Here is a 10,459-nt window from a genome sequence, read left to right as displayed (position 1 = left end):
CGCGGTCAGCAGAAAAATGTGTGCGTCTTTGTCGCACTTCGTACTACAGCGTGGCACTTTCGTGGTCGATTCTGATTCGACGTTACCGAAGCCGGTCTTTCTCTCTCTTTACGATTTATTTTCGAATTCTCGATTAAATAAGAATAATTTATCATATAAAAATCGAATCAAAAAATTGTTTATCTATTTCCCTCTCTTTCTCTCTCATATAATATATTTATTTAATTAATGATAAAAATCGATCTTCTCAATTCGATCAACGACACGACACTGCTTCAACATTTTCTATCTTTGTTTATTTCATACTCTATTCCTCTCTTTCTCTCACACACACACACACACACTCTCTCTCTCTCTCTATCCCCTCCACTACCGTCCATTATTCACCATATCCAGTACCTATACATAATAGACACATGCATAAACCCTTCTTCTTCTTCTTCTGTTACTTTATCTCTTTTCTTCCTTCGATTATATCGTTACGATAAACGTACGAGAGAGAGAAAGAGATAGAGTCCGATATTAACTATAATCAATTATAAACAATTTAAAAAAAAAAAAAAAAACTGATCTAAGTTAATCTGTGAATTTGTTTAATGAATTTTTATAATTGGTGATGACAATCGTATATTAAAGAGAGAAACAGATACGATTTTCTTTCGTCGAAGTTTTTTATTGTGATATACGTGACTTCTTTTTTTTCTTTCTCTCTTCCTCTCTATCTCCATCCCTTTCTTACTTTTCTTTTCTTTCTTTTCTTTTTAACTAATCGAGTTAATCGGTAATTCTTCGTTAATAAGATGATAATACCGTTGATCATATTCATCGGCACGATCATTGGATCGAGCATTTCTATCGCCGAGGACTGCAAAGGTTGCGTCCCTTTGGATTCTTATTCCTTCGACAAGGTATAATTTTATATTTGTCTTTATACTTTTTTTTTTTTTTATTGATATTATAGGTGTCTCACGAATTTCTCTTCTTTTTATTTTGTTTTTTGTTTTGTTTCGTTTTTATTATTAGTGTTCTCATTTTTTCAACCGTTGCTATTGTTACCTATTACAGTGTATATATATATATATATATATATATATATATATATATATATATATTATATAGTGTCACATATTTTATACGATCTTTTTTTTTCTTATACGTAAAACTTGTTTGTGTAAGTACACATACATACATACATATACACACATTTATCATCTTTTAATCCTTTTTTTCTTCTTATCTCATGTAAATTGTAAATTCATAGAGATAATTAATATCTCTAAGTATAATGCAAATGTTTATTATCTATGATACAAATATTTTGATATGAAAATCATGGATACAAATAAGATATTATTTTATATTATGAAGAAATAACAAAATATATTCTTATTATAATTTAAATTTCATATTTGATTTTCTATATTGTTATTAATAATTATAGGTGATAGCAAAGTTTAAGGCATCAGTTGTTAAATTTGATGTAGCATTTCCATATGGAGAAAAACATTTACAATTTGGAAAGATAGCAGCATCTACTAAAGAGTCTCAAGATCTTTTAGTTGCTGAAGTTGGCGTTAAAGATTTTGGCAATAAAGATAACGCAGACTTGGCCAAACGTTATAACATTAAGAAAGAAGATTTTCCAATTGTATTATTGTTTTTACAAGGAAAAACAGAACCAATTAGATTTATTGCAGAAAAGGATGATGATTTTACTGCAGACAATATCAAACGCTTTGTTAAATCAAAGTCAGGCGTTTATCTTGGATTACCTGGTTGTGTAGAGCAATTGGATAGACTTGCTGAGGAATTTAAAATCAGTGTAGAAAATGATAGAGAGGTAAGAGGATCTAATTTAAAGAGATAATGTTCAATACTGTTAAATTGTTTCTTTATATAAATAAATCTATATGATATTTTCATTTTCCACTCTCTCCTCCCATCCAGGAAATATTACGCAAAGCTAAAGTCTTCGAGGAAATATTACCAGAAACTCAACGTACAGCTGCAAAGGTGTACGTTAAAACTATGGAAAGAATATTGGAACGAGGAGATATATTTGTTCAAACAGAACAAACACGACTTGAAGGCCTTCTAAAAGGAAAATTGTCAGATGAGAAAAAACGTACAATGGAAGAAAGGAGAAACATTTTACAATCATTTACGCACAGGGATGAGCTATAAAAAAATTTTGTACACAATATAAATCTCAAAGATATAAAAAAAATATTCAGATATTAAAATTTGCCTTGGTTTTTGTTTTTTTTTTTTTTTTTTATTTTTATATTTTTTATTTTGTTAAAGTTGATATCTTCTTTAATAATTGCTTGACTCAAAGTAATTACATTTTTATATTTTATAAATTTGTTAATAAAGCACAGGAGATAAAAACAAATATTATTAAATGAAAATATACTCCAAAATGAGTAATTTACTCGATTATCGTTTTAAAATTCATTTGTTACTATCGCCATTATTTCCATATATTTATTAACTTTAATGTTAAGGTCAAATTATAATAAAAGTAGTAATACATAAAATATCTTTCAACAAAGGACTGCTACAAAACAAAATTTCACTTCTATTATATGTAAATGCGAAGTTTATAAATTGATGTAATTTTCACACATTTATTCAGATTTGTATCGATAAACATCTTTTAGTATAAATGCTATCGCACTTTCATTTACTCTTGATTAAAAAAATCGCGACATATAACGTTTATATAAACAACGCCTTATTTTAATAAAGTGAAAATATACTTTAGTTTGTATCGAATGACATTGCTAAAAATTTTTCTATAAAATCATTTGTAAATCTTTTAAGCATTGGTAGATTATTTGAATGCATACATGTACATATATATGTATGTACATGTTTACATAATTATTGCATATTGCTTGGAATGTGCCATGGATATTAACTTCACTTTTCCCTTGCACTATTGAAAGTTCATTATTTTTATATGTTTATTAATTTTTTGAATTATCATGCACTTCTAAGTTTTCAAGTCCTTTGGTTACTTCCTCTGTATTTTCTATAATTTTTACTTTTTCCACTGAATCTTTAGAAACCTCTTTGCTAACTTTGTTTGTTTGTTCTTCATTGTCAGTACTCTCACTGTAGCTTACATCACTGCAGGATTCACTATCACTATCGACTTGCTTAACTTCAGGATTGCTTTTACCAGCATAAATTTCACATTCAGATCCCACTACAGCTTTTGCCTTTTCAAAGGCATCTTTCCATAATGATGCATCTTGGATAAAAAAAATAAAAAAATAAAAAAATAAAAAAAAAAATAAAAAAAAAAAAATAAAAGAAAACAATATATCCATTAAATATGATAAAAATAGGTTATGCTCTTATCAATGTTATTAGGTAGATCTAACTAAACATATTTCATGTTACCTTAAAGCACATATGCAATGAAGAAGTAAAAAATATTAATATAGAAAAAATATGGAATAAAACAAAGAAATTCTTACTTTCAGCATTCGCAAAACGTATTGCAAGTAATTCTGGTTTAAGTTGTTCATCTGCAAAATCAGCAAGAACACTCCAAACCCAAGCTCTGTCGCTGCCACAATTTGGTTTTAATTCCATCCAAGGAGTAACAAAATGATTAGCACATATTTTCAATGTCTTGTCTCTGCGCATTACTACTCTGACTGTATTTTTGGTCTTATGTCTTAACAGTTTCACTTCTCCAGTACCACGTTCTTTCCATTCTGGTGGACTACTTGTAGAGTCATAACGATATAGTTTAGCTCTTCTGTAATTATAATAATTATTATACTACATCTATTTCTTTTCAAATATATTTAAAATATATGATAGATTACTACTCCTCCTATAAATTTAAATTTACAATTTAATCATCTCAACTTCATCTTCTTCATTATTGGAAACCTCTATTAGAGGTAAAGATATGATCGGTTCAAAATGTACATCGTTTTCTGTATTAACATCGTCATTATCTTGAACTTCACAATTTGTACCCTTTACATCCACATGATCTCCATTCAACTGTATTATGAATGATGCATTATTATTTGTGAACAATTTGTGAAATATGTATTTTTTATACAATTAGATTTGACTCTCTTTGTAATATGAACTTTAATTATTTAATTATTTAAGTTGGCTAGAAAATAATTAATTTAATGGAACATATAAGGATTTTTCTATGATATGATATCTTATTATTATTAGTATTTTATTATTATTATCATTATCGTTATCGTTATTATTATTATTATTATTATTATTATTATTATTATTAATATTATTATTATTATTATTAATATTATTATTATTATTGTTATTGTCACTAATAAAAAATAAAATATGGCCTTTAAGATTAAAAAAAAATTATAGCAACAAAAGGTCCTTGAATTTTTTTTCAAATAAAATTTTTAACGAGATCTATGAAAAATATGAAATAATTACCACGTTTTCTGGCATATTTTTCTAACGTAGAATAATAGAATTAGTGAGAAAAATTGCCACACCACTTAACGCTGATATTTCCAACACAATAAATCGCAAAGCGAAAATAAATTTCGATTCGAATAATCACAAAATTCGTTTATTAATATAACGTTGCATGCAATTTCCCAATTTTTCGATTATCTTTTCCTATCTTCGTTCAAGGGAAATAACTTCGTATGCGCGTAAGTTTTTCATGTTATCGTCAACTGTTTTAAAGTACGACGACATTCTTTTAGAATTTAGATTTGATCGAATAACGTTCAAGTAGACTTGCGAGAGTCGCTTGCTGTTTGGATACGACAGCTCATAAGTTATCACATTTAAAATTGACCAATTGGCGTTAAGGTTTAAGAAGAAAGTGCCCTCCGATTGGTCTTCAACGAAATAATAATCGTTATCGTTGACAAAAATCAATGTACAATATCCTTATTAAACTTAAATATTTAATGTTTATCGATTAAAAATAACAATCCAACGTAGAAAATTTTTAAATATTTATTTAGAATTATTCGTTATATCGAATGAAATTAAATCCGAAAGAATAAGGATATATCAAAAGTCCAAGTACAGACGTATGATTCGTGGAAACATCGTATCACGATAGGAGAAAGTCCAAAGTTGTTTGAAATGATCGCTTGCTTCGAATGCGCATGTAACGAAAAAAATGTTGCGGCCAGTTGTAGCGACATAACCGTTGGCTCGGAGTTATGAAGTGGTAGGGGAAAGAGCTTGGCGGCAGAAAAGAAGAAGGGAGGGAGAAAGAGAGAGAGAGAGAGAGAGAGAGAGAGTGAGAGTGAGAGAGAGAGAGAGAGAGAGAAAGAACGAGAAAGAGAACTGAAGGGAGTGGAGTGCGCGGTTGTCCGGGCGGCCATTGCGGGTACCTTGTCGAAAACCGCGAAGACGATAAAGTGCATTGTGTTAGGCGGATTAAAATCCAGAAGAATCAAGAGTCATCCTCGTATCAAGGTGCTCCGTGTGAAGCCCGGTACGCGCACGAAACTCCGGTCCGATGGCTGAGACCGACAAGTTAAACATTGACAGCATCATAGGTCGATTGTTAGAAGGTAAAGCTCTGCTCGATCGTCGTCCTTAAGAGGGGGGTATGAAACGGAATAAAGAGTAAGCCGCGTCACCCTTTCACGACTTCTTACCTTCGTTAAGTTCATCTTTCGAATAACTTTCATTTCTCCTTCGTATTATTTTCTGTATTTTTTTTTTCTTTTCTTTTCTTTTTTTTTTCTTCCTCTTTTATCCATCGACATATGTATCTATTTTTTTTTTTTCTCGAACCTTTCTTTATACCGATTACGCAATATAATCTAAACACGACCGATCATATTAAAGAAATCGAGTGAGTGAGAGAGAGAGAGAGAGTGAGGGGGAGAGAGAGAGAGAGAGAGAGAGATAGAAAGGAAAGAAAAAGAGGTAGATTATTATCGATGGTTTGTTTACATAAAAATGAGGTTGACAACCGTACTCGAATTATTGGGACGTTTGGGCGAGGTCCGATTCTCTTTGGTTTTACACTAAAATACATAATCTTTCTTCTTCGCGATAGTAAAAATATTGTTTGCACGAATATCGCCGATGTCGCCACCAATGTCTTGTTTATTATAGATTCTACCTATTAGCTATATTAAGAGCTCATGCTGATTCATGCAAATATTCGATCAAGGGTGCGTGCTTCTGTGTTAGATTTGCGTATACGCGCTTGCGTATCTGCCTGTCCTGTAATTTCTAAAAAAACACGAATATATCATGTATTAAATTTGAACCATAAAGTCCAAGATTTTCCAACGCCATCATACACTCTTGACCTTACTTGTTCTTTCATATTTTTGTTTTCTTATCATTTATATTTGAAAAACAAGATAAAATATATATATATATATATATATATATTATCTATATATATGTATATATATTATCTATGTATATATATATATATGTATATATATATCTTTATATATTTATCACTATAGCAAAATATATGTATTGTAATATATTTCATTTTATTAGTACGAGGTGCTAGACCAGGAAAAAATGTACAATTGTCCGAAGGAGAAATTCGGGGACTTTGTCTCAAATCCCGTGAAATTTTTCTGTCACAGCCTATTTTGCTAGAACTTGAAGCACCGCTTAAAATATGTGGTAAGTTTTTATAAAATACAATGGATTACTCCAAAAAAAAAAAAAAAAAAAAAAAAAAAAAAAAAAAAAAAAAAAAAAAGAATAAAAATAAAAACCGCTTGATATTAATGTATTCAATTGAAGCTCGATTAATGATTTTCCTTTTTAAGGTGATATTCATGGTCAATATTACGACTTATTGCGACTTTTTGAATACGGTGGATTTCCACCCGAAAGCAATTATCTCTTTTTAGGAGATTACGTTGATAGAGGAAAACAATCTTTAGAAACCATTTGTCTTCTTCTTGCCTATAAGATCAAGTACCCTGAAAACTTTTTCTTACTCAGAGGTAACCATGAATGTGCTTCTATTAACAGGATATATGGATTTTATGACGAATGTAAGTATTTTGTAAAATTAAAATATCAATAATTCATTTTCCTTCCTTCTTTTGAGGCAATTCATATTCAATATGTTTATCTTTTCATTACTTACAATAGATATATGTGAAAGTAAGAAAAGATTAATTCTATTTCTTTTTTTTTTTTTTCTTAATAAACTCATGTAACGACATTTGTGACAGGTTTTTGCTTTTTTTTTTTTAAATTTATTAATCATATTGAATAATATTTCAGGTAAACGCCGATACAACATTAAGTTGTGGAAAACTTTTACGGATTGCTTCAATTGTTTACCTGTTGCTGCTATTGTCGATGAGAAAATATTTTGTTGTCATGGTGGTTTGAGTCCGGATCTTCAAAGCATGGAACAAATCAGACGTATCATGCGACCAACGGATGTGCCAGATCAAGGACTTCTTTGTGATTTATTATGGTCTGATCCAGATAAAGATACTATGGGTTGGGGTGAGAATGATCGTGGCGTATCTTTCACATTTGGCGCAGAGATAGTTGCTAAATTTTTACATAAACACGATTTTGATCTGATATGCCGTGCACATCAGGTAAAGTATATACATTTCCCTTTTTTCTCATTCAATATTCAAAGTTTTAATTTAGATGAATTGATATTTTATTGGTTTCATTAAAATTCCAGGTAGTTGAAGATGGCTATGAATTTTTTGCAAAGCGACAATTGGTAACTCTATTTTCGGCTCCAAATTATTGTGGCGAATTTGATAATGCTGGTGCCATGATGTCGGTAGACGAGACGCTCATGTGCAGTTTCCAAATTTTAAAGCCAGCAGATAAAAGGAAATTCACTTATGGCGGTCTGAATGCAGGAAGACCGGTAACACCTCCACGAGGTGCAAATAACAAAAATAAGAAGAAGTGAAATTATTAGAATGGTTTTTGGACGCAAAAAACTTAGGATCTATCTACCGTTTCCCACGTCCGTTATTTTTTGTTTTTTTTTTGTTTTTTTTTTTTTTGTTTTTTTTTTTTTTTGACATTTGGAATTCTTATAAATGCGAGTTGCTATTAATTCATTGTGAAACATAGGGAGTTGATTCAAAAGAAAAGAAAAAGAAAAACAAAAAAAAAAAGAAAAGAAAAGAAAAAAAATACGCAATGACTACTTAACAAAATGGTAGGTATAATCCGGAGAGGCGTTGCTCGTTATTCGCAAGAGATTTGAAAAAAAGATAATGAAAGTAATTCAGTTACGGTAAAGTAGAATATATCGATCGGAAATTGATTTCTGTGTGTACGTATGCACGGTCGACTTAAATATGGAATAATAAACAAACAAAAAAAATATATATATATATGTTTTAAGAAAAGGCACGAATTAACGAGGAGGTAAAAAAAAAGGAACAAAAATAATAAACACCGGGCATAAAGGACGAAAAATTTGATTAAAATGACGTAGATCTTATAATACTAATAATAATAATAATAATAATAATACTAATAATAATAATAATAATAAATAAATAAATAAATAAATAATAATAATAAATAAATAAATAATAATAATAATAGCTATCACTCGTTCGATAAAACGATCTCTGAACTGTAATATTTAGCACTCTTGCAGCTTTTATATAGTTCTGTCAAAACTGTGACATCAAATTATATATACATATATATATATTATTTTGTTTCGCTTAAATTTCATTTGTAATAACGCGATACGACCAAAAAAAAAAAAAGAAAAAAAGATATCTGGCAATTTTATTATAGCAAAATAATATACGATATGTAAGCGCGATAATATATTATTAGTGACTGCCTATGATCGTAAACTATCGACTGTAATACGTCCATACGAATCTTGTACAAAGTAATATTATTATAATCGAAGCTCAACGTTTCTCTGAAAGAAAATAAAAAGAACGCTCGCACAAACTTCATAAAACAGATTGGTATAAATGAATCAATGGATTTGCGTAATGAACGTCTTTATATATATATATAAAAAAAAAAAAGAAGAAAAAAAAGAAAAAAAAATAAATAAATAAATAAAGAAAAAAGAAAAAAAAAAAGAAAAAAAAATACATGCGAGATATATAAAATGAAATTGAGTTTCATTCTTTTGTAGAACCCTTATAAACAAATAAAATAGTTCATTTTTTTTAATCAAACGTTCGATCGTATCCTACGTATTGCGTGAATAACTCGTTATAATACGATGAGAAGGAAACTAACGTAAATGAGTATAGTAGTATAGCGCTGCAAAGCTTCTCCGGATTCTTGCTCGATATCATTATTAAACAATAAACATGAGAAGTAATAATATGTCGTTAAAATAACGTTTCAAATAAAAATACGTATAACGCAAGTGTAGTTGAGCGTTACGTTCAGAAATTTTAATAGAAAAACATGGAAAAAGAGAAATATTTTACATCACATGGATATTAATCTTTTTTCGACACGAATGTGCGTGTGTGTGCGCGCGTGTGTGTGTGTGTGTGTTGTCCTACTTATTATGGCAGGATAAAACTGTCCTTATCGTTATCACAATCATATAGTTTTCTGTTTTTTATTTCCTCTCCTCCGTACTATTATTACTATTATTATTATTATTATTACTATTATTATTATTATTATTATTATTATTATTATTATTATTATTATTATTATATATTTGATGCATTTTATATAAAATGCATAACGATTCTTTTCTTTATTTTGAAAAGAGAAAAAAAAAAGAAAAAAATATATATATACCGGAATCAATTATTTTGCCTCTCTAATACTTGTATATTAAAAGTTTCCTTTTTTATAAATAAATCATAGCGAAAAACTCGGTAAAACATTAGCTCCTTGTTTAAACGAACAACGTCCCTTTAACATAACACGCCATTTCGTTATGAATTGTAACTTTTACTTTTTTCTTATTCGTTGCACGTATGCCATCAGTTATTTGATTTTATCACATACACACACGTCTACTTGTATGCGCGTAAATAAATAAATAAATAAATACATACATACATATATACATACATACATACATACCTACATATAAGATAACAGTATTGGTACTATGCTATTACAATGCAATTACAATAATAATAGCGGATATTAAACAATAAATTCGTAAACTACAATTTTAGCCAGATCGTGTATTTCTTACCACTGTATTTTTCCACCAACATCAAGATATATATATATATATATATATATATATATATATATATATATATATTTACAACAAATAATTAAACGATTAAACTCACGACGATAATTTGTTACAACTCTTACTTAAAACTTTTCAAAGAGCAAATTCTAAGTAATTCATCGATGAAAGATAATACATACATAAGTGATTAAGTAAACAAATATCTATTACTTCTGATTAATTCTTTGTTCCTGTTTTTTCTTTTCTACTCATTCTTTTTTCTTTGACAAATTAGATAAGTACTAT

General features: G+C 28.9%; 3 protein-coding genes across 3 annotated transcripts; 2 read left to right on the top strand and 1 right to left on the bottom strand.

Annotated features, from left to right (window-relative positions):
* The first annotated feature begins 484 nt into the window (after positions 1–484).
* LOC124427126 (endoplasmic reticulum resident protein 29) lies at positions 485–2,243 on the top strand. Its single transcript, XM_046969669.1, has 3 exons — positions 485–908; positions 1,442–1,840; positions 1,948–2,243. The coding sequence occupies exons 1-3, from the start codon at positions 801–803 to the stop codon at positions 2,182–2,184; spliced, it is 744 nt and encodes a 247-aa protein (XP_046825625.1). The 5' UTR covers positions 485–800; the 3' UTR covers positions 2,185–2,243.
* Positions 2,244–2,259: 16 nt separating this feature from the next.
* Positions 2,260–4,720, bottom strand: LOC124427125 (ran-specific GTPase-activating protein-like). Its single transcript, XM_046969668.1, has 4 exons — positions 4,453–4,720; positions 3,872–4,029; positions 3,489–3,775; positions 2,260–3,259 (listed from the first exon to the last, which is right to left on the bottom strand). The coding sequence occupies exons 1-4, from the start codon at positions 4,465–4,467 to the stop codon at positions 2,973–2,975; spliced, it is 747 nt and encodes a 248-aa protein (XP_046825624.1). The 5' UTR covers positions 4,468–4,720; the 3' UTR covers positions 2,260–2,972.
* A 581-nt stretch (positions 4,721–5,301) lies between these two features.
* LOC124426504 (serine/threonine-protein phosphatase alpha-2 isoform) lies at positions 5,302–10,147 on the top strand. Its single transcript, XM_046968245.1, has 5 exons — positions 5,302–5,558; positions 6,514–6,645; positions 6,795–7,025; positions 7,261–7,589; positions 7,682–10,147. Exons 1-5 carry the CDS (start codon positions 5,504–5,506, stop codon positions 7,919–7,921), a joined length of 987 nt encoding a protein of 328 aa, XP_046824201.1. The 5' UTR covers positions 5,302–5,503; the 3' UTR covers positions 7,922–10,147.
* Positions 10,148–10,459: the final 312 nt, after the last annotated feature.

The sequence above is a fragment of the Vespa crabro genome, chromosome 9 (assembly GCF_910589235.1).
Source record: "Vespa crabro chromosome 9, iyVesCrab1.2, whole genome shotgun sequence".
Lineage (NCBI taxonomy): Eukaryota > Metazoa > Arthropoda > Insecta > Hymenoptera > Vespidae > Vespa > Vespa crabro.
The sequence above is the reverse complement of the archived record's forward strand: the minus strand, read 5'-3'. Positions and strand labels throughout refer to the sequence as shown.

What these genes read in the sequence shown, in the direction of transcription:
- LOC124426504 (XM_046968245.1), top strand. Translation starts at nt 5,504, where the DNA reads ATGGCTGAGACCGACAAGTTAAACATTGACAGCATCATAGGTCGATTG. An exon ending in ATATGGATTTTATGACGAAT is followed by an intron (nt 7,026 to 7,260) that starts GTAAGTATTTTG and finishes ATAATATTTCAG; the next exon opens with GTAAACGCCGATACAACATT. An exon ending in TGATATGCCGTGCACATCAG is followed by an intron (nt 7,590 to 7,681) that starts GTAAAGTATATA and finishes TTAAAATTCCAG; the next exon opens with GTAGTTGAAGATGGCTATGA.
- LOC124427126 (XM_046969669.1), top strand. Translation starts at nt 801, where the DNA reads ATGATAATACCGTTGATCATATTCATCGGCACGATCATTGGATCGAGC. An exon ending in ATTCTTATTCCTTCGACAAG is followed by an intron (nt 909 to 1,441) that starts GTATAATTTTAT and finishes TAATAATTATAG; the next exon opens with GTGATAGCAAAGTTTAAGGC. An exon ending in GTGTAGAAAATGATAGAGAG is followed by an intron (nt 1,841 to 1,947) that starts GTAAGAGGATCT and finishes CCTCCCATCCAG; the next exon opens with GAAATATTACGCAAAGCTAA.
- LOC124427125 (XM_046969668.1), bottom strand. An exon ending in GAAGTTGAGATGATTAAATT is followed by an intron (nt 3,776 to 3,871) that starts GTAAATTTAAAT and finishes TTATAATTACAG; the next exon opens with AAGAGCTAAACTATATCGTT. An exon ending in ACGTTTTGCGAATGCTGAAA is followed by an intron (nt 3,260 to 3,488) that starts GTAAGAATTTCT and finishes TTTTTATCCAAG; the next exon opens with ATGCATCATTATGGAAAGAT.